Source organism: Rattus norvegicus, chromosome 2, assembly GCF_021556685.1.
Source record: "Rattus norvegicus strain SHRSP/BbbUtx chromosome 2, alternate assembly SHRSP_T2T, whole genome shotgun sequence".
NCBI lineage: Eukaryota > Metazoa > Chordata > Mammalia > Rodentia > Muridae > Rattus > Rattus norvegicus.
The window spans coordinates 39986468-40009343 of NC_141535.1; the positions used below are offsets into that span (position 1 = coordinate 39986468).

Sequence of the window (22876 nt, forward strand, 5' to 3'; positions counted from 1 at the left end):
AGAATTATTGATTTCAACAACCTTCTGATTCAGAGCTACTATCTAGATCAGCGATTCTTAACTTGTGAAATGTCTGCTTGCTGGGGAGATTGAACAACCCTTTCACAGGGGTCGCCTAAGACCATTGAATATCAGATACTTATATTATAATTCCTAACGGTAGCAAAATTACAGTTAGGAAGTAGCAACAAAATAATTTTATAGATGGAGTGACTACAGCCTGAGAAACTATTAAACTTGCAGCATTAGGAAGGCTGAGAACCACTGATCTAGATGCCACTCCAATAACAATATGGAAGACTATAATGGGTACCTTCCAAGCAGAGAAAATCTACCCAGTGACATTTAAAACCATTAATCTAATATTCTGATACAGAGCATTTACTTACAACTTAGTAGTTTTCACAAATGAAATAAAACAAAAACAATTTCTGAGAATCAAAACTCTGGATTTTTGGTTTGTTTCTTTATCTTGTCATTGATGTACAAGATGCTGAGAATTGATTTGTGGGCTGTACAAATTTGAGAGAAGCATGCTATCATTGAGCTATACCATAGCCCAAATTAAAACTCTTAATTTCCAAGAAAAAGTTAGGAAAGAAAAGAGAAAGAAGTAGGGCAGAAGGGCAAGGAGCAATTGTCCACTTTCCTGTGGTTGATTCTGTGATTAAACTGCAGCAGAGAACTTTACACATCTCCAATAGTACCTCTGGAGAAATGGCTTCCAGCAGTGAGGAGGGATGAAGACTGAAAGAGCCTGATAGCTCAGTTCCTTAAGCACAATGGGTAGGCAAAGATTCATGTGTCATATCAAATTAGCATGGTGCACGATTCTTTTTTGAGTTTTTTTTTTAAAGCTTTTAGTAGTACATACTGCTTGTTCAGAAAATATTGCATGAAGATTTTGAATGGCAACTATTTTAGAGCTAAGTTCTAACATTTTATTTCAAATACTCAAAATTTTAACATCAAATTTTGCTTGGTACATTACCAAGATGCCTAGGTTATTTGCCAAATTACAAATATAAAATGCAACATGGTCCTTGCTATAATTTCTCTCTATTTCTCTGTTTTAAAAAGGTTTGTTTAGACTTTATATGTTTAGGTGTCTTGACTGTATTTACATCTGTGTACCATGTACATATAGTGCCTGTGGAGGACAGAAGAAAGTGTCAGATCCCAGGGAACTAGAGTTACAGACGTTATGAACTATACCATGTACGTGTGGAGAACCTGGCCCTCCTGTGGAAGAGTAGACAGTGTTCCTATCAACAGCTAGTTCTCGCTAGCCACCTGTCAGAAGCCTACCCTGAACAACAGGTGGAAGAGGGAAACAACCAAAGGCTAACAACTTGGCACGCTTATCCCTACATCTGAGTAATCAGAGCCGTTACATGACCTCTGCTCTCCTGGGACACACAGAGAGAAAGCAGCAGCAGGGCAATCCATAAGATCAAGTCCTCCCTCTTACCATAATTCCAGACCATCTTCCAGAAGGTAGACATGTGGAGGCTGGGAAACATCGGTACTCAGCTGGATAACTGGGAGCAGGAAAGGATACAAGTTCTTGCTGTCTGCTCCTAATCCCTACAGGAAGTATAAACACGATTTATGATAAGAAACTCTAAGATCCCTCCCTACCACCAATCAATTACTTGCCTCAGAAAACAATTTATATTATATAAAGTAAATAAGAGTCATTTATAATAGTCTTCACTATACTAGCAAACAAGTTTCTATTTATTACTAAAATGTAAAAATCAAAATACTAGATGGAAATATATATATATATACACGCATGCCAAGGCTATATGTATCTGTGCCTTTTAAGAAATTCCACATATAATTTGAATCTCCCTTATTTGAAATGGTTAGAAAGGAAGAAATTAAAATTTTGAATTTAATTTTCTAGAATGGTTGTAAATAAATAACAAAATATCATGGGAATGGAAGCCAAATCTTCCTATAATTCATATACACCTTATACAAAGGTAACTCAATACATTAGTGTACTATATTGTTTAGCAGGCCAGTTGGGAAGTCTCTACTTGTGGTATCAACTCGGTGCCAAAAAGTTTACTGGTGTGCAGCATTTTGAATTTTAGATTAGTGATGCTCACCAAATGTAGGAAGTGTTTGTTTCCCCCATGCCATGACTACAGAAAAGGTAGTAACACTGATATATATTTTCACTGTATAAACACACGCAGCTAAATAACAAGCATGAAATTAGCCCAGCCTAAATTGCTCACTGCTATCACAGTAGATCCAGAGTTAACATACTAGGTGGGCATGATCAACCATGTAGTTAGAGATGCAGAAAAAGTTCAAAAGCAATTACATATTGGACTTAGAGAAACAGAAATATATATAACAATTCCACAGCAAAGAACTTTTAAAGATACCCGTGATACATAAAAATGTCTCCAAGAGAAAACTCACATATCCATCAGAATTAGTTACACATGAGAAAAAGAAAACTGAGGAGAAAGGCAAAAAAGACTTATTTTGTATGTTTTCTACATTATCTCTCATGGAGAATTTTTTTTTGTTATATATTTAATGTGTCTAGAACACAGAAGAAAAAAGTTTAATCTAAAATTCTAGTTCGTCTGTTGCTCTCTTAAAACCCAGTGGTTTAGTATTTCACGGTGGAAATACTTTAAAGCAAACAAGAAGGATTTTTGAGTGGTAAAAAAATCAATCTCTAAGCAATAATAAATCTAGAAAGGAAATTTCAAATACCATTCTTGGGAAATCTTTCAAATGCCAATACAGTTTTAGAGTAAATTGAAATAACATAAACCAAATACACACAGACACACACACACACACACACACACACACACACACACACACACACACACACTCTGACTCTCTCTGTCTCTGCCTCTCTCTGTCTGTCTGTCTGTCTCCCCTTTTTTGTTTGTCTTCATTTCGTTTCAGGAGACCCAGTCTTACTGCAGAGCCCTGGCTGGCCTGATAGTTACTATGTTACTAAAAAAGTTCATCAAAAAAAAACAACTTATCAGTGACTAAGTAACCTATCACAAGAGAGGAAAATCATATTCTAAAATAATTATAGATGATGGAAAGGGATATAACTATCTTTACAAATTTCCTGTGATAGCTTTTGTTTTTTCCAATTTAAGAAGACTGACCAAGGTATGGCGGTATGTATCTATAATTACAGCACTTGAGAGGCCAAAACAGGAAGGTCAGGACTTCAAAATGTACAGCTGTCTACGTAAGTTCAGGGTCAACCTAGACTACATGAGGCCCTGGATGGAGAGGTCAGAGAGAGGAAGAGAATGAGTACGAATGAGTGCAGCCTATGGATGGGCAGCCACTGTTCTTGTGCAGACTGGGCATACTATGGACAAACCTATTTCTCCAAGCCTGTTTTTGAAGTTTAGACACTCAAATGACTCAGGGTACCATGGTCTAAAAGGTACCCCAACCACTAGTGTCAACCAACCTTTTCATACATTTCTCAAGTGAGTCATAATTCTATCTTTCTAATGTTTTTCAAATTGTTTCTCTTCCTGCTGTTTACTTAATTCCTGCCCTGATCACCATTTTCATTGCTAATAGATGCTCCTAACCTTGACCTGGTATCACTCTCATTCCACACCCAGTCCCACTCTGGCTAACTATTTTAATTATTTTTTTTTGTTTTGTTTTTAAGAAAAATGATCCTTTGAATTGAACATTACTCTCTTTAGCCTTCTTGATCCATATATGAATTCTGAAGTTCACTATCCAACTACACTAACTATGCAGTATTAGAAACACTATGATGACATCTTTATAAAGCTGACCAAACCACAGACTGAACAAATATGTTTACTATTTGTCTCCTAAAAACCAATGAAACCAATGAACTTTTTTAAAAGACCTATGACCATAAACACAAAACAGAATATTAGAAGAGATAAAAGTAATCAAATTTAACCCAAGATGCAGTCCACAAAACTCAAAAAAGGTCAACAAGCTGAAGGGCCCAAGTGAGGTGCCTCAGTCCCACTTGAGAGGGAGAAGAAAGCAACCACAAGGGGGAAGGGAGGGAGGGACTTGGGTGGGAAAGGATATGGGGGACAGGAAGAGGGGAACATGATCTGGTATTGGGTGGGGGAAAAAGACTGAAGCCCTAAGGGCCAGCAGAAAGAAAGGAAAAAGGTAACCTGGGGGGGGGGGGGGGGTGCAGCTAGAATGTACTAGAGACCTGGGAAGTAAGAGACTCTCAGGACTCAAAGGGAGGGACCCTAGATGAAAGGCCCTACAGTAGAGAGAGGGAACTTGTAGAGCCCACCTCCAGCAGAAAGACAGGGCATCAAGTGCGGGATGGGGTAAGTCTCCTACAGTCAAAACTCTGACCCATAATTGTTCCTGTGTGAAAGAACTGCAGGGATGGAAATGAAGAAGAGCCTGAGGAAATGGAGGTTCAGGGACTGACCCAAAGTGTGATTCAGCTCAAGGGGAGGCCCCAAGGCCTGACACTATTACTGAGGCTATGGGGTGCTCACAGAAAGGGACCTATCATGACTGCCCTCCGAAAGACCCAACAAGCAGCTGAAAGAGTCAGATGTAGATATCTGCACCCAACCAATGGACAGAAGCTGCTGACCCCTCTGGTTGAATTAGGGAAAAGCTGGAAGAAGCTGAGGAGGAGGGCAACCCTGTAGGAGGATCAGCAGTCTCAACTAACCTGGACCCCCTTCCCCCCAAGATCTCTCAGACACCAGACAGCACACACCAGCTGATATGCAAACAGCAGAGGACTGCCTGGTCTGGTTTCAGTCAGAGAAGATGCACCTAACCCTCAGGAGACTGCAGGCCCCAGGGAGTTGAGTTCTAATGGGGTGGGGGTTTGGGGATTGGGGATACCCTTGTGGAGACGGGGTGGGGAGGAGGTATGGGTTGGGGAACAGTCAGAGGTTGGACTGAACAGTAATAAAATCTGGAGTGTAAAAAAAGAAAGATTAAAAAATTTAAATAAAAAAATAATCAAATTTGGGAAGTGAGAAGTTAAGTAGTAACTGACTTAGCAACACTAGAAATGGAAGCTCAAATTAAATAGAAAATGGGGTCAACAAGATGGTTCATTGAGTACAGCTTTTTGACATCAAACCTGAAGACCATGTTCAATCCCTGAGAGCCACAGGTACCATACAAGAGAACTGAATCTAAGTTATCCTCTTATCTCTACATGCATGTTGTGCGTACTCACACAAACACACACACACACGAGCAGATGCAGAAATAAACAACATTTGCATGTTACATAGCGCTAGGAAGGTGAAGACATCTAAAAGTCACTGCTTGAAAAGCTGAAAGTAGACTGACTCTTCTACCAAAGAGAACAGAGCAGAAGAGAGCGCTGTCACTCTTCATTAAGAATAAATGATAACTGACTGTACCCTATCTGTGTTTAAAATTAATATTTAAAGGAAATAAATCACCACATTATGGCACTTAAGAGTTGTTACTGCTTAATATAACATGCCAATCACAGAAAAGCCATTAAAGGCTTGCTCCCAGCTGCTGGCACTACTTTGGAGGACTGTGAAAAGCTTAGGAGTACAGGCCAAACTGGCAGAAACAGGCCAAGTCAGGCATGTCCTTAGGAACTGTATCTTGTCCTTGGCCCCTCTCGAGCTCTCACTCTGTTTCCTGTCCACTAAGTGCTAAGCTGTCACACTCCTGCTTCCATATGCTCTGTCTCCCCAGATCCAAATCAGGAGACCCAGGAACATGCACTGAATCTCTGAAAACTAAATACTTCCGCCCTTAAGCTGTTTACGTCAGGTATTCTGCCATGATGACAAGTTTAAGTAATGCTGGAGCTTCATAAATGGAGGTACATCTGTCTCGAATATCTTCATCATTCTCATCCCTAAGATACCATGTCATTAAGAACTGCTATCCAACAATATTTAACACACAATTTGAACATCAATTCTGTCAGGACAGAGATCTTCACTGGTATCCGACATTACTTTTAGTAAATCAGACATCCTACCTTATGCCCCATACTATGATGATTTTAATACAACTGTTACGTACTTTTCCAGACTGTCATTGCACAAAACACTTGTCCTATTTACCTCTTCCCAGCATCTAGTACTAAACATTCACCTTATGAATAAATGTTTACTTCTACTGAAGCCAAATACTGGAGACTAGAATGCTTATTTTTATAGGTATCAACCACCACAGGCAAAGATACTAGACACTAGATTTCCAGGTTTATAAAATACAAATGCAAAAATACACAATTTATACTAATGTCCATCTTGCATGTTAATAGCCAAAAGATAGGAATGTCATCTGAGAGGTAATTAAATAATAAACTTTAATATTCTCAAATGACCCCAAAGTATATTTTAAGCTACAATCTCAATTTCTGTATTATATGTTATTATATGCTTATTTGCAAAAAGGACACATTAATATTTGGTTGGAACTTGGCATTATTGGTCAATACCGGTAAGTCAAATGCCATGAAGAAGAAAAACAACCAAACATTCACTGATTAGATTAAAAAAACTGCAGTGATTGACATGCTAAGAGAGACACAAAAGCAGGCTGGAGAGATGGCTCAGCGGTTAAGAGCACTGACTGCTCCTCCAGAGGTCCTGAGTTCAATTCCCAGCAACCACATGGTGGCTCACAACCATCTGTAATGGGATCCAATGCCCTCTTCTGGTGTGTCTGAAGACAGCTACAGTGTACTCATAAAATAAATAAACAAATCTTTAAAAAGAAAATTTTAAAAAGACACAAAAGCTGGGGAATTTTACTATTTCCCTCACAAAGGTTTTCAACTAAGCTAAAAACACACTTACAAAGCTACAGTACAAAGATTCTAAAGTTCTACTTCTGTTACCTACAATATTAACAGACTCATTGCTACCCTTTTCTGAGGTCATTACTGTTCTCTACCCAAAAAAAAAAAAAAAGTCTTTACAGGAAAATCCTAAGTATTAGAAGATAAGCAGGAAGATACTTATTTTACGAAAGTGCTTTAGAGAGGACTACAGAGCTGGCTCAGCAGTTTAAGAGTACTTCCTTCTAAGAGCTCAGCCAGGCTACCAGCAGACACACCAGATGGTCCTTGACTGCCAGTCACTGTAGCTGCAGGAGATCCAACATCCATGGATAGCTTCTGTAACAACACATATTCACACACACACTCATACTCACACACTCTCACACACATACACATGCACACACACACTCATACTCACAAACTCACACACTCTCTCTTACACACTCATACTCACACTCAGACACACACACTTTCTCATACACACACTCATACATACTCTCACACACACTATCTTTCACACACACAAAGACACACACACAGTCACACTGACTCACACACTCTCATATACACAGTCACACTCAAACACACACAAAGACACACAAAAACACATTCTCACAGACATACGGTAATTTTAAAAATACATCTTTTTAAGTGTTTTAGAAGATAGTTTTGGGAGGAATATTTTTGTTTAATAGTATAGTCTAATTTTAGCAGATAAAAGAATGTATGGAGGTGGAGTACAGTGACCGTATATTATGAAAGCATTTATATCACTGAATTGTGTGCCTAAATTGGTTTAGATGGTAAACTTTCTGTCATATGAATCTTACAAAAATTTTAAAGGTACAAAATTGCATTACAGTTTGTATCATTAATCATCTATTTAACAGTCTTTTGAGAATTTATAATGATAAAACTCACCCATAAGCATTTATGGAAAGAATAGGTTCAGCCCAAACATAAAGGTTACCTTGGGTTTTTTAAACTAATATTATGAACCTTTAGATTGCGAATTGCTGTAATTCTTAATGCAGAAGAATATCTCAGTGGATATTCTAGATGTCTAGAATTTACATTTAATAGTTTAAGTAAGAGCTACATTCTAGGGCTGGAGAGATGGCTCAGCGGTTAAGAGCACTGACTGCTCTTCCACAGGTCCTGAGTTCAATTCCCAGCAACCACATGGTGGCTCACAACCATCTGTAAAGAGATCCAATGCCCTCTTCTGGTGTATCTGAAGACAGCTACAGTGTACTTATATATAATAAATGAATAAATCTTTAGAAAAAAAAAAAAGAGCTACATTCTACAGTCTAGATCCTTCTCCATGAACTTTCAGGTTCCTTTCTACCTACTACACATCAGATCACTTTAAATATTAAAAACACTGGGGCTTGAGAGATGGCTCAGCGGTTAAGAGCACTGGCTGTTCTTCCAGAGGTCCTGAGTTCAATTCCTAGCAACCACGTGGTGGCTCACTATCATTTAATAAAGGGATCTGATGGCCTCTTCTGACATGTGGGTGTACATGCAGATAGAACACTCATACATAAAATAAATTTTAAAAAAAGTAGAAACATCTAAAGTCACAATCATTCCTTTCTTCAAGATTTCATGACTTCTTGGCTTATGAAAAGGAAAGTTTTTATTTTAAAGCCAGGAAAACCATAAACTGCAAAGCGACTTCATATTGAAACTCTCTAGATACCAGACCGGCTCCATGTGGGCACACATGTTGCAGGGCTAACACCACTGAAAAACACTAACAAAAGAAATACCCTTTTAAGTAGAGAATATTTTCTATTACCCTCAGAAATACACTACGTAGATCACATTTGTTTTTGAAAGAGTATAGATTATAATTTTAAAAGCCTAAAAGTAGCATGAAGATTTTCTTGAGTATTAAATCACATGAAAACAATGAGTTAAAAAATAAAAACAAACAAACAACCTAAGAAACTGGAGAGCTCACTTACCTGAACAAGATGGATAAGTGTTGTCAGAATAGCGCATCGTAACATGTTGTGTTCCTCACTCTGCTTCCAGAGAAGAGGCAAATACTGCACCAAACACCCTACATACGGCCGTATCTACAAGACAGACAAAAAGGGAAACAACAGGACCACTTAGTAAGAAAGAAAATATACCATGAGAAACCTGGCAAACACTGTGAAATGTCAGGCAATAAACTACCTAATATTAATTTATTAAATTAAAGATATTGTACTATGAATCCTTGGGTCCAACCAACCTTGGACAGAAAATATCTGCGTGTGTGGGGGATTCACTCTAGTTACTAAATCACTAACAGTGACAGTGCAGTGTGGCAACTGTTTATACCATCTCAATGTAACTTAAAGGACGTGGGAGAATGTGAAGCCATTTTATATAACTAACTGACATCCACATTCACAGGCCTTGGTTTCCTGCAGGATAAGCAAGAATGAATAAGCATATTACTCAGTATTTAAATGTAAAAGAAGAAATCTCTAATATTCAGCAATCTAGACAAATCTTAAAGGCTTGGTAAATGAAATCAATCACAGAAAGACAAACAATGAATGATTCCACTTCCAAAAAAACAGAATAGTCAAGTTAGTGACAGTAAAATGGCGACTGACAGAGGCTAAGAAAGGACAACGGGCATTTACTAATTAATCAACTGGTGTGAAGTTTAAGTTCACGATTATTCATGTTGGTATACAATGTCGCATGAATACTCAACAGTATGCACTTAAGGATCCTCCTCAGTAATTTGTTTTGGAACATCTGGGGGATAGAAGGAGAGGAGTCTGACCATCAGTCTCGAATAAAAGGAGATCTTCAGTTCAATCTAAACATATTTTGAAACCATGGGCATAAAATATGCAGTAGTGTAACAAATGCTTTAACAACGGTCCTTTCCTTAGGAGGCTTAAAAAATATTATAACCTAAATGATATTTCATCTTTCAGATAAAATGTTGCACACATTTCACAGAAGCTCTTCAATTTTTTTCTCTGTTAAGAAATGTAGAATCTTAAAGACTGCTTGTCCTAAAACTTGATGGCATGTTTATTTCAACTAGAGACTTGTAGATCCTCAGGAATGAAATCATTTAACTGTGCTCTTCTAAGGTATTTTTTATGAGGCTAGAGAGATGCCGCAACAGCTGAGAACGCTCCTCCAGAGGACCTGAGTTTGATTCCCAGGAGTTACACGATGGCTCGCACCATCTGGAACTCTAGTCTCAGGGGACCCAACAAGCTTTTCTGTTCTCCTCAGGTATCAGGCATGTACATGATGAACAGACAGGCATGCAAAACATACATACAAATAAAAACAAATACATAAATAAGAATTAATACTCAAGTAATCGTACTCTATGGTACAAAGATAATGACTTCACTAAACTATCAGAGTCAGACAAAATCAAATTCAGTTAGTGACAGTTTGAAGGGTAAATAGACAAGGACATGGTAATAAACTTATGTAAAGGGAACAAAAGTTAAAGAATGAAAGAACTGATATTTTTAACTATTTCTTAACTTGGTATTTTTTTAACAGATAATTGGAGCTCTCTGTGAAATAAAAATGCAACAGCATTTCAAGGAGACACATGTAAAATACTTAGTACAAGAAAAAAATTTTTAAAAATTTTCACTAGCCAGATTCATACAAGTAAATGGACAAATCTTATATTTATAACAAACTTTTTTAACAAATAAGTTATTCAAAATGTATAATACTATAAAGAATATTAGATTTGGAGTGATTTCTTATCATGAAATCCTATAAGCTTGCTGAGTTCAAAATTATAATTCCCATTTTATACATGATATAAGTTTAAAGACCTTATTCAACATGAATAGCAAGGTCAGAGACTTACCAGTTTTAAAAAAACACCTTCAGTTAATCATTTAAATGAGCAAACTAAATATTCAAAGACAATCATCAAATGAAATAATACAATTCTTGTAACAAAAATCCAAAGTGCTAAGAAATATTACATTAAGAAAGCAGTGTGAGGACCTGCTCAATATGAAGTGACTCACGCCTGGCATAACAAGGACACAGTGTTTAATTGGAACACCAGTATCCCCATCCAAGCTTAGGAATGTTTACCTAAGCACAGGGGCACACACTGTTATCCCAACAGCTAGGAGGAAGAGGCAGAAGGTCAGGATTCAAACATAAGCTCTTTACACTGCAAGTCTGAGGCCAGCCCAGGCTACATCAGTCTCTGCCTCAAAAATATACTACAAAGTATAAACTTTTGACCAGTTACTTATTTCAAGTCTCAAAGACGTCTGCAGGCATTAAATGAGAATACATGCAGCGCACTTGGCACAAGAGACCACTGCTCAATGTTAGTAGCTATTCTCATCAACAGCCGGCACTGAGGAGCAACTGCAACATGTCCCGGTCCATGAAAACGTGGGTCTAAGAGGAGACAGTCTGTGAGCTCCAAACACTGTCCTTCCTAGAAATAGTTCTCTGCTTTCAAAACATATATAAAGTACTGAACCAGGATATAAAAGGCCAGAAGACAATTACACCACTGTTTCATGGATTACTCATTCTTCATGGAGATCAGGGTAGGGGGACAGAGAAAGCTAAATAATTTAATTTTTAAGAACTTTACAAATCATTTTTATACTTAAGCATACATATGTCTGCAAAAATGCTGTGTTTGTGTGTGTGTGTGTGTGTGTGTGTGTGCACGCGCGCGCACATGCACTTCATATGTAATGTTTGGTATGGTTTTAAGTAAAAATAAAGGGAGACTGGAGAGATGGCTCAGCAGTTGAGAGCACTGTCTGCTCTCAAAGGTCCTGAGTTCAATTCCCAATAACCACACGGAAGCTCACAACCATCTGTAATGGGATCCGATGCCCTCTTCTGATGTGTCTGAAGACAGCTACGGTGTACTCATGTACATAAAATAAATATATGTTTAAAAAGAAATTAGGGCCAAATATATGTCTCCGTTGATAAAGGCACTTGAGACAAACAAGCCTGAACTGAAACTGAGTCCAAGAATCCATGAAAGAAACTGGATGTCACGCTGAACACCTGCAATCTATTTAGCAAACTGGGAGGCTGACAGGAGAATCGCTCGCAGCTCACGAGGGCAGACCAGAGGCACACACAGAAACCCTGCCCCTCTCTATACAAGGCGTAAGAAGAGACCGACTCCCCCCAGCTGTCTTCTCACCTACCTGGATGCATATGCAACACATACACACACAAAAATCAACCTTTAAAGGAGACTATAGACATACGTTTAAAAAGTATGAAGTAAAAAGTAACAAATCCTAAGAAAACTTACATTTGCTATGATGCATCTTGCTTAGACACTGAACACTGTGAACTTCAAGATTACTGAGCATAAACTAGATGCTACTTTACTTTCTAAATACCGCCACACCACAGATATAATTGTAGTACTTAATATTTAAATATTCTTGTCTTTCACTTCTGGTATTTGGAGATGAGGTCTGACTATCACTTGAACTCTCAATCATCCTCCTGCCTCAGCTTCCCAGTTCCTAGGTTTACAAGCATGCACCAACATAACTAGTTTCTCTTAGTCACTTTTAATAAATTCAAATATAAATGTCAATTCTGAAAAGCACATAAATGAAATGAGAACATATATGTTAAAAGCTTTTTAAGAATACTTTATCTTTTTTACAATATAAAGCAAAGATATTAAATATTCATAATCTCATCTGACACTTATTTTTATGTTTTACAACATTACCTGTATGTTGACTCTTTCAATCACACAGGAAAGGACATGCAAAACATGCATCTTTGTATCACATTCTGTAACTTGCTGCAGCAACTGAAAAAGCAGTGTGAACATGGTTTCCAGATACTGCAAGAAGAACAGAGGTTACAAAATGTAGCCTTTATGTATATAAACACAAATCAGGTCAGAGCAATGAGACAAAATACAAAACCTAAGCAATGCTTAAAAACAGCTGTCAGCATATAATACACCATTTTTTCTCTATTACTGCTAAATGTATACACATTAGAATCTCAATTATCCACAGGCTGCAATGTTTAAAGGACTAGTCACAATTGTGTTTTTGTCAACTTAGCTATTAACTGTGCCCTATAACCACACTTCCATAAAAACCTGTTGCAGATAATATGAAAAGGCTTTGAATTAAAGCAGTAAGAACCTTTGCTGTTGCACTCAACAGGCCATTGAACTCATGCAGTCTTTATTAGATGCAGTACGTAAATACAGAATTCTGTAGATAGATGCCTATTATTATTCTAGTATAAGAGACCCAAAAACCTCCAGTTCTCCTCTGACTTCCACAAACATTCCAGAAGCATTCTCACACACATACATATAAAAAAAATGAAAAATGCATATTTTAGAGTTAAAAATACATATAAATTACAGTTATAAACCAATTTTGTACTCCAAAGACACAAGTAGAAATTGTTACAAAATCTGGAAACCAGTATTCTTACCGGTAAAAATTGATCTGTCCTAAATTCAAAATCATCAACAGGTAAAAAGCAGTTAAGGAATATTGAAAATGCATGAAATTTATCAAGATAAAAATATATCTCTATAAATTATTGAAATGTTTTTAGAAAAACACATTTTAACTATCCTAAAAATTAATTTCACAACATAACCAATTTTAGAATTTTAAGCTTAAGGCTCAGTGTGGTAGTGCAGACCTATGAACCAAACACTAGGAGGCATAGGCAGGAGGACCAGAAGTCCAAGGCCAGTCTCAGGTGTGTAGCGTCCCAGGTCAGGCTGGGCTACCTGACACTCTAATTTAAAACAACAGGAAAAAAATTTAGCTTCTTTACAATTAAGTCCTTTAAAAAGTTTTTGTAGGTTTTATTATTATTTTGTATTAGCTACAACAGGGTTAGAGAGATGGGTTGGTGGTTAAGAGCAGTGCTGTTCTTCCGAGTTTGGCTTTGCTTCCCTGCATCTGTGGGGCGGCTCACAGCCATACATAAATGACTCCATTTCCAGACATCTGATGCCCTCTCTCTTCTTGCCCTCTCAAATAATCAAGCACATATGTGGCACAGACTTGTAGGCAAAACACCCGTAACATAAAATAAATAAAACAACAAATTAAAATTTTTAAGAAAAACTTGCAAATAGAAAAAAAAATGAAGGATATTTAACTTCAGAGTTGTTGCTGTTTCAATTCGGACCTAAAAAAAAAAAGAAAATCAAAGTACAGTATGAGTTTTTAATCATTACTGAACATCATTAATACTTAATGACAGCAAAATTATTCCAAACCATTTTCTTTCCTGTTTTTGTTAATATTAAGTTATAAGGCATATGCCATGAGAAAGGATGTTACCCTTAGTGTGTAACAAGTTACCAAAAGAACAAATATCATTATCTCAGACCTTTCTAATTTTTCTACAGTTGCATAAGAACCCTTTGGGACAACGGATATTTCCAGGAAGAAAACTAATTTGCCACTAGGTAAGTGAAAAGCACGGGACTGAAAGAAAGTAGCATGCAGAGACACCAGGGAAATGAGAAAATAAAGACGCAAGAAAACAAAGAAGATGGTGAGTGAAGGGTGGCCGGGGGCCTGCGCTGCCTGTGATGGGCTGAAGTGGGGCACCGTGTCAGACGCAGCTTTAGAGACTGATGGTCTCTGGCCTTCTAGCTCTCTAACTATAATAAATGCTTGCTGATAACACCTAAAACATTCTAAAATGTTCCATGCTTATTCTATGGTTAAAAAACACTGGCTTCTTTTCTCTTTAAGTCTGTGCTTTATTAAACATTACAACTGTCTGTGCTTTATTTAACTCTTTATGCTTAAACAGCACTAGGGAAACTTACTCTTTCTTACTGTTCTGTGCTTCATTAAGTGCTAAAGCTTAACTCTTTATTAACTTTGTTACTTGTACTTTAATAAGCACCAATATCTAGTGAATGACACATGCTGTTTAGCAATACGGAATTAAGTAAAAGGATTTATTGCGAGGGCTTATTTCTCTGTATCAATCAGAAGCCTCTCTGGTTTAGCTGGTTAACTCTTTGTGAACCAGAGGAGGGAAAGGAAAAAAATTAAAATGCTTTGTACAGGCAAATATGCACAGGCACATATACATTCAATCATCCATACACCCATACTCTGGCCGGGCCCAATTGTCACATCAACTCCACAAGTATTCATGCATGCTTACACACTTACACATATACCCTACACTCAAACATATAGACAAGCGGACATACACATTTGGACTGACAGATGGACAGATGGATAGACAGACAGATGGACAGGGCAAAGCTCCTCAAGCCAAACCATTCAACCAACAACCAACAACTTTATTTCTTTTTTGCTGGTCTTCTTATAACTCCTTAGACACAAAGTTATTTAGAAAATTACCTCAGAGATAAAATGTTACATAAAATGGGAGTTACAGTAGGATGTTGATATTAAGTTTAAAGCAATTTCATTATAATATGCTTGCTATAAGCTTAAAACAACAGTTCTTTTCATGGCCTTGCATTATCCTAATGTTCACCTGTGGTCTTATCCTTGGACCTGAATGTTTTTCCTTGAACACAAATTTGTCCCAAGTCTATTTCTCTTTTTAGTGTAAGTATGAAAGCTCATTATATCCCTTATTACGCAGACTTCACTTACTATTCTGAGGAGTGGACACATTCTACTCTTGATTCTAACTTTATTACATCTTTCTAGCAAGTAAGACTATCTTTACAACTTTCTTCCTAAAATTATTTGAATCAAATCAGGAATTCTATAGAATTATTAATTATTTGCCCATATAGCATCACAACAAAATAGTACATCTTCACAGGTCTGCAAAGATTGCTCAAAAGGGTGGGCTAATAACTAATGATTGTTATATATTTAATAATAACAAGAAAAGCATATTAATAGCAGGAATCATTCCTAAAATGGAATTCTCAGGAAGATCAGCTGCTAGTTATTAGCTTCTCCTGTGTCCGCTCCTGACAAAGTGTGAAGGAAGAGCGGGGAGGAGGGAGGAAGCTGTTCGAGCTCCACAGCTCTGCTCTAACCTCAGGTAGAGCAGAGCTCCCAAACTCCCAAGTGACCTGAGCTTCACACAGGCTTCAGAGTCCAGGACTCTTATTCCACTGTACGCAGCATGCTATCTCGGTGTACCTAAGAACGTCACCTTATCCTGACGTTAGCAGCCAAGTGGGCACCAGGGAGCATACTTTCAGTTCCCAACTCAAGTAAGATGACTCAATTCTGCTTTCAAGTCTTTAAAATAGTATCTAAAACCTTTATTTCCTGGCTAAGAACACATTCATTTGCTAAATGCTAAACATTTCTATACCTGTAATTGTAACTAGCATATTCTCTAGAGCCATTTTCAAAAAACAAAGAATTGTGAACATTTTAGAGGAGCTTCTGAGGTCTACAGATGTTAACTCAGCAGGCCGACATACCACCAAATCCTGATCTTGAAGCAAGTTACAGATTGCTTCATACAGCCTGGGTCTCAAGTCAGACTTGAATTTCACAGAAATCCACTGACCAATGAGCCAAATCACCCTGCGTCGTAATGGCTTATACCTAAGTGGAGGAGGAAAAAAATCAGTAAATTAAAATGTTCAGTACTTTAAGAGGTCTACTTCACTTAGAATAATTTCCATTTAAATCTAAATAAAAAAAATCAACTTTTAAACATCAACGCAGAAGGAACAATAGAGTCTTGATGTAAGTAATGAAAGCCCTCAGGTAGACATATGTCATTCTGATTCTTCTACACCACTGAGCTGTGGCAGTCAGTAACCCCAGCACCTAGAAAACTGAAGCAGTGAGTGCAAGGGCGGCATGAGTGAAGAGGTGATCCCATGTCAAACTCAAGGGCTAGGACAAAGCTCTGTGGTAAAGCACCTGTCTCAACATGAGGAAGGTCTACGGCTTCACACAATGTCCAGCACAGAAAGACAGAAACTTCTCTTTCTCCAGTAACCACAAACAGGGTAACATCATAAATTCTGCAGCCAGCAGGTCTCTGTACCAAAATAATAATAACCTCCTACATTCAATGGTTCTATAGTCATCTGTTAATCTCATAAATATTATTTCCTGTGAAAAGGTCTTTATGTTTATCTAAGTAATATTTGCATAAGCTTGCTGATTCTAGCTAAATGGATTTGAAAGAGGTATGAATTACTGAATGTGACTTACAACAAATATGGTGACTTACATCATGAGAATTGCAAAGCATTAGCAGTAACAAATACATACTTTATGTCCTTTGATACTGTTTTTTCTAAAATGAAGTTAACCAACACTTTCCTTAGGCAAAAAGAAATATCACAAATTCAAATTCAAAAAATTTTTGTCCTAAAATTCCATTAAAAAATACCTTCTTGACATAAACTTTCAGTGACAAAATGACGCTTCTTTCTGTGTACAAATGGAACAAGCTGATGCACATACAGTTATTTTAGAAAGTCACAGTCTTAAAAGACAATGGAGCAAACAGAAAAAATGCTGACTTAAAAAACATATGCAGGGGCTGGGGATTTAGCTCAGTGGTAGAGCGCTTGCCTAGGAAGCACAGGGCCCTGGGTTCGGTCCCCAGCTCCGAAAAAAAGAACAAAAAAAAAAAAAAAACAAAAAACAAAAAAACAAAAACATATGCAATATTCTTTGGCCTCAAAGTACACAGCCCAGCAAAACAATTAAAATATAATAAACAGTATACGGCTCTCTGAGGGCCTTCTGAAGAGTACCAATTAAATGTAAAGCGGAGAAATGGCCATTTCAAGGGAGAAGAGTTGTCTAGAGTGTCACAGAAGCAGAAGTGACAAACACACGCATCGTGTCAACAATCAGCTTTTAGACCGACACCTGCAGAGATTCCCATGTGCAGTTCTCTAAGTAGAGAAAACAAAACTCAGGAACTCTAAGGTGACAGCCATATCCAGCCAACTCAGGCTTACAGTGACCAGGCCTGAAAGGACAGCAACAGCACAGCCTGTGAAGGCACTATATATGGCCCTTACTAGACCAGGCTTTTCTTTAACATGTGAGTCAAACAAGTGTACGTTAAACTTTAAGAAACACTGGTCCAGAGCAGCAAACGAACAGAGAACATAAAGCAAGCCAGATATTTCACTTAATAAATTTAATATCTTCATTTTTAAAAAGATGTTGATATTTTAATATTTTGATATATCCAAACCTACTCAAAATATTATCACTTCAACATATACTCAGAGCACATTTTACATATTGCAGGCTTTAACTTCAAATGATCTGAAACTCATTTCCTCAGCACACTAAATAAGCACAGCGTGTGAGGGAGGTGCTACCCAAGGCAGTGAGATAAAGTCAAGTGGTCTCCGTGACTTATGGGGAACTACATCTCCAGGGAGTATGTTTTACCCCTTCACAGGCTCGCCTAGCTTCCTGTGAGCACTGTCAGAGGCTACTTCATACACCACAGCCCCCAGGGGGCAGCATGGAAAAACATTCTAAGTGTTAAAAAGTTCTGCCTCTGGTCACCTACAAACTATTTCATATCAGATCATGCATCTCTTTCAGGATTTACATTTAACATAAAGTTACATAAAAGAGAATTCTTTTGCTTATATTTCAGTTATAATATTTGTAAGTCATATTCTTTGCCATGTTAACACATACCAAAATCATCAAGTTGTTGGGTTTTTTATTTCAAAATTAAGAAAGTAAAATGGATGTGTAATACACACAAAATTTTTACTTGCCTATTATGAGAAACTTGTAATTCTGGAAGAAGTTGGGTTTTAAACCACTGATCAAAATCAACACTGTCAAACAGCTCAAAAGCAGCTAATCCCACAGCATTATACACTGAGAAAAGAACAAAATTAAACTTTAGATAATTGCCTTTATATAAAAATCTGAAAGTACTTTGAAGCATGAAATATATTCAGGAAAATATACATAAGTTTCTAAATACATTTTAGAGATATTGATTTAATTATTTTATTCACGGTTTGTCCCAAGCACACTTCAGTATTTTTAAACAGTAAACTAAATCCAATCTAACACAGGTTAAAGTTCAAATATTGTAAAAATGGTATCAAATCTAAATGGAAGCCATGTTTTATGGCATGGCCTCACTGTACTTTTCTCTAGTTCACTTGTACAACAATACTATAGCTGCTTGTCACTGTGCAGTTAAAACAAGAAGTCAAGGTATCTGTACGTGCTCCTCTTAGCTGATGTCATCCTGAATGCTACCGTCAGTCCTCCTGCAGCCTTCCTCTGACACCGTCACCTTGGACAGCTGACTCCTACTCATCCTTGCATTCTGATGTCACAACTCTTTAAGAAGGAAACTTTCCCTATCCGTAACTTCCTTCTTTTGAACACCAGCTTTAGCATGAACCATTCCATACAGTGGATGAATTAGCTGCATTATTGGCTTATCTCCTTCAACTGACAATTCTTTTTGTCTCCCCATCACCACCCCCCACCCCCGGAGCTGAGGACCGAACCCAGGGCCTTGAGCTTGCTAGGCAAGTGCTCTACCACTGAGCTAAATCCCCAACCCCTCAACTGACCATTCTTAATTTTAGCTACTTTTACATCCCAATTCTCACAGCACAAAACAGAGCCTCTATCTGTTAGGCAAATACACACTTCTAAATCACTTAAGTCTAACATACCAGCATCTTTGATTAACAGTGCATTCATATCTTCTACATTGGTTGGACCTAAAATAAATAAATAAATAAATAAATAAAAATAAATAAATAAATAAATGAATGAATGAAAAGAAAGAAAGAAAGAAAGAGAAAAAAAGTATCAGTAAAAAAACCCAAAAAAAACTCTAATTTAAAAATTTTACGTTAATTTTAACTGATTAAACTTATACTTGAACATGTAAGTTTGATATATTCATACACTGTGTAATATTTATGGCAAGTTAAACATAACAATCAAAACCTAAGTGTCTGAAATATAAATGTTATTATTCAGTAGTTACCTTATTGTACAATAGCACACAAGAACTTACCCACTTACCACATTCTCCCCTCCCCCTCCACGCAGCCTTCTCCCTAGCCTCTGAAGCTATCATTCTCCTCTCAACTTCTGAGATCAACATTTTCTTATTTCATATGAGTAAGATCATGTAGTGCTTGTCTTTTGGGGCAAAACAACTTTTAAAAGCAGTGTTGTTACCCTGTATTTTAAATATATAATTTATATAAGTTTATGAGGTATAAAAAGAGATTACACATGCAAGCAATATAGAGTAATTAAATCAAGCTAGTTAATACACCCATCACCTCAATGCTTAATGGGTTTTGAGCTATCTCAAACAAAAGGGTACCACAGTTGTAAAACACAATTTACCTATGTAAAGGAAAAAACCTAGTATGTTTTTAAGATACTTTGTTACTCATAAATATGAACAGTTAAGCCTAATGTACCAATAAGATAGAGTTAGTACAATCTAAAATAAGCAAACTGATCCAGAACCAGAAGGAAAACTCAATTAGGAAGTCACTGGGAAACTTAAGCACAGATGGCATGCAAGGGGAAGGTAACCTAAGTAGCCTGTTGTCTTAGGGACTCTATTGCTGTAAGAAAACACCATGGCCAAAGGAAGTCAGCCTGGGGAGTCAAAGCAGGAGCCTGGACGCAGGAGCTGAAGCAGGGACCATGGAGGATGCTGCTCACTCTAGTCTGTTTACTTACAGCACAAGAGTGGCAAAGCTCAGTGAGCTGGACCCTCCCACAGCAATCACCAATCAATAATATTTACTACAGGCTTGCCCACAGGTCAGTCTGCTGGGCATATTCTCTCAAATGAGGTTTCCTCTTTCTAAATCACTCAAGCAGTGTCTGGCTTGTTGCTACAGTAGTTAAAAAATTAAGTCGAGGCTAGACTGAGAATTGTGCAAAAAAGCAAAGCCTAGGTAGTATAAGCATTATCAGGTTTAGCAATCTGAAATTGCCAGAAAGAAATTTAACTGTCTATTGTGACTAAATCTCCTGAGAATAAACAAAGTAGTGACCTTGGGGGCAAGTGGACAATGCCACCAGACAGAAGAACTGAGAATGTCAGATCCTTGCCCAACTACCTGCTCTGGGTGTCACGACCATGACAATTGGTCTCAGTAGCATAAAAACCTAGAGTTCTCTATGATAAGGAGGAATCTAGATAGGCCCTGAGTGTTTAGCCAATGAGCTTCCCTTCCTGGGTATTCCTCCCACAAAAGGTCTTTAACCTCTGATTGACCCTGAGTAAGGTGTATGCATTTACAATGGCCATCAAATAAAGCAGCTTGGACAACCAAGGACCTTCTCCTTCATCCAGGATCACAGGAGAGGAAGGCCTTCCTTGTGAAGAGCTGTGCCTGAATCTCCCAAAGAAGGCCTTCTCCATACTCTTGGCCCTCACTCAGAACCAAACCGGATTCCACCCTGTCCTAGGCTTAGCCACTCCTTTCCTGCCTAACACAAGACATGGAGGAGAAGTGGGAATCCTCAGGCTGTTCTCAGCAGCATCTAGGGACACAGGACGCTGGGAACCAAGGCTTGGTCTCCTGTTTCTCACCCAGGGAAACGGGAACTGGGACCCTACTGTTTGCCTTCTCTGAGTGCTTCAGGCACTCGCCTGACAGACCTTTAAAGACCACCACGATTAATGGACACGATTATTCTATCCCGTGGCAGAAAGAACAAGAAAGGTCAACACCCTCTTTCTACCCAGAGATCCTAGGCTCGGTTTTCCTTACAGCCCCACCTACTCAAGTCTTAACCCAACTGGCTGGTCATCCATGCTCTGCACTGCTCTACCAACATGCCCTTCTCCAGGATGTTCTCCCAGACTCCTCCACACCAGCGAAGAGTCTCGCCTGGTTTGTCTGAGGAACCTTCCCCTCCTCCTGTCCTTGAAGATCTTTTCTCTCTGAAGGCTTTTTTTTTTTTTTAATCTAAAAGTACTCCACAAGCACTATATATGAAGTAATGGCTTTCCTGTCATTAAGGTGTAAATAAAGCTTAGGGATAATCTTGATCAGTTCCCTGTTCCCAGCACATTCACTTAGTTGCTCAAGGCAATCAATGAGCAAACAAGGAAGCACACCAGGCACTGAGGTAAAGAATGAATTAAGCCAGGCTCTCCAATGTATCCTGAAACTGACAGTCACATCTGTTAATTTAGCAACTGACTACTGTGTATAAAGTACACTGATCAAATATCTAAACTTGCTTTGTCATCAAGAGTCAAATCAAAATGACTTAGTAATTGACTTTGTCCATAAAGTGCAATGAATATCTAAAGCCTGCTTTGTTGTCTCCTTTTAAATCTATGCCCTTTCTATTTTACTGCTATAACTCGAAGGCTAACAAATAATTTGAGCTTTTCTACCTACTTTGCACAGCACACTCTGGAGTAAGTTTCCCCAAGTACTACACCTGTCACTTGGCTTCTGGAGCTATTATGTTTACAACAGTAAGAAATACCATATTCAAAGGCCATCCTTGTAGGAAAGAGCGCCTGCCATCTTTCTCTAAGTCACACAGTCAGGTACCACCAGGAAATGGGGCACATAGGCTATTTTAACTGAGCAACAATGACGAAACCATCACAAACTACAACGTACCTTGAAGCGTTTGCATCATTTCTAGAAGTACAGGAGTAAGAGTTTGATTATATTCGTGGAATATATCTATAAATAATACTTCAGTGCAAGGCTAGAAGGGGAGAAAAAGAACAAATTCCTAGTTTAAAAAAAAGTCACATGAGACACTCATTCTTCAAATTCTAAATCAAGTATTTCCAATTGTTCATTTCTTAAAAAACGAAAGTACTGAGCTGGGCACAGGGCTGGGGCACATGCTTACTGAACAGGCCACACAGGAAGCCTGGCTTCTCTCCCTAGCACCAAGGAATGCAAGACGTTAATTCATGACAAATTCCGTTTCTCATTGTTGTGATCATTTGGAATTATAAATTCAAACTATCTTTAATTTGCTGTACTTTAAAAGTAGCCATACTCATTTATATATAAGTAAAATGACTGAGTAT

General features: G+C 37.8%; 1 protein-coding gene across 1 annotated transcript in view; it reads right to left on the minus strand.

The window, feature by feature from the left end:
* Positions 1-22876, minus strand: part of Ipo11 (importin 11) — a 178681-nt gene that overhangs the window by 92954 nt on the left and 62851 nt on the right. Inside the window, 9 exon segments of the mRNA NM_001447235.1 lie at positions 1472-1587; positions 8809-8922; positions 12579-12695; positions 13310-13350; positions 13990-14023; positions 16281-16407; positions 18576-18681; positions 19503-19550; positions 22452-22542. Of these exon segments, the coding sequence (NP_001434164.1) occupies positions 1472-1587; positions 8809-8922; positions 12579-12695; positions 13310-13350; positions 13990-14023; positions 16281-16407; positions 18576-18681; positions 19503-19550; positions 22452-22542 (794 nt within the window).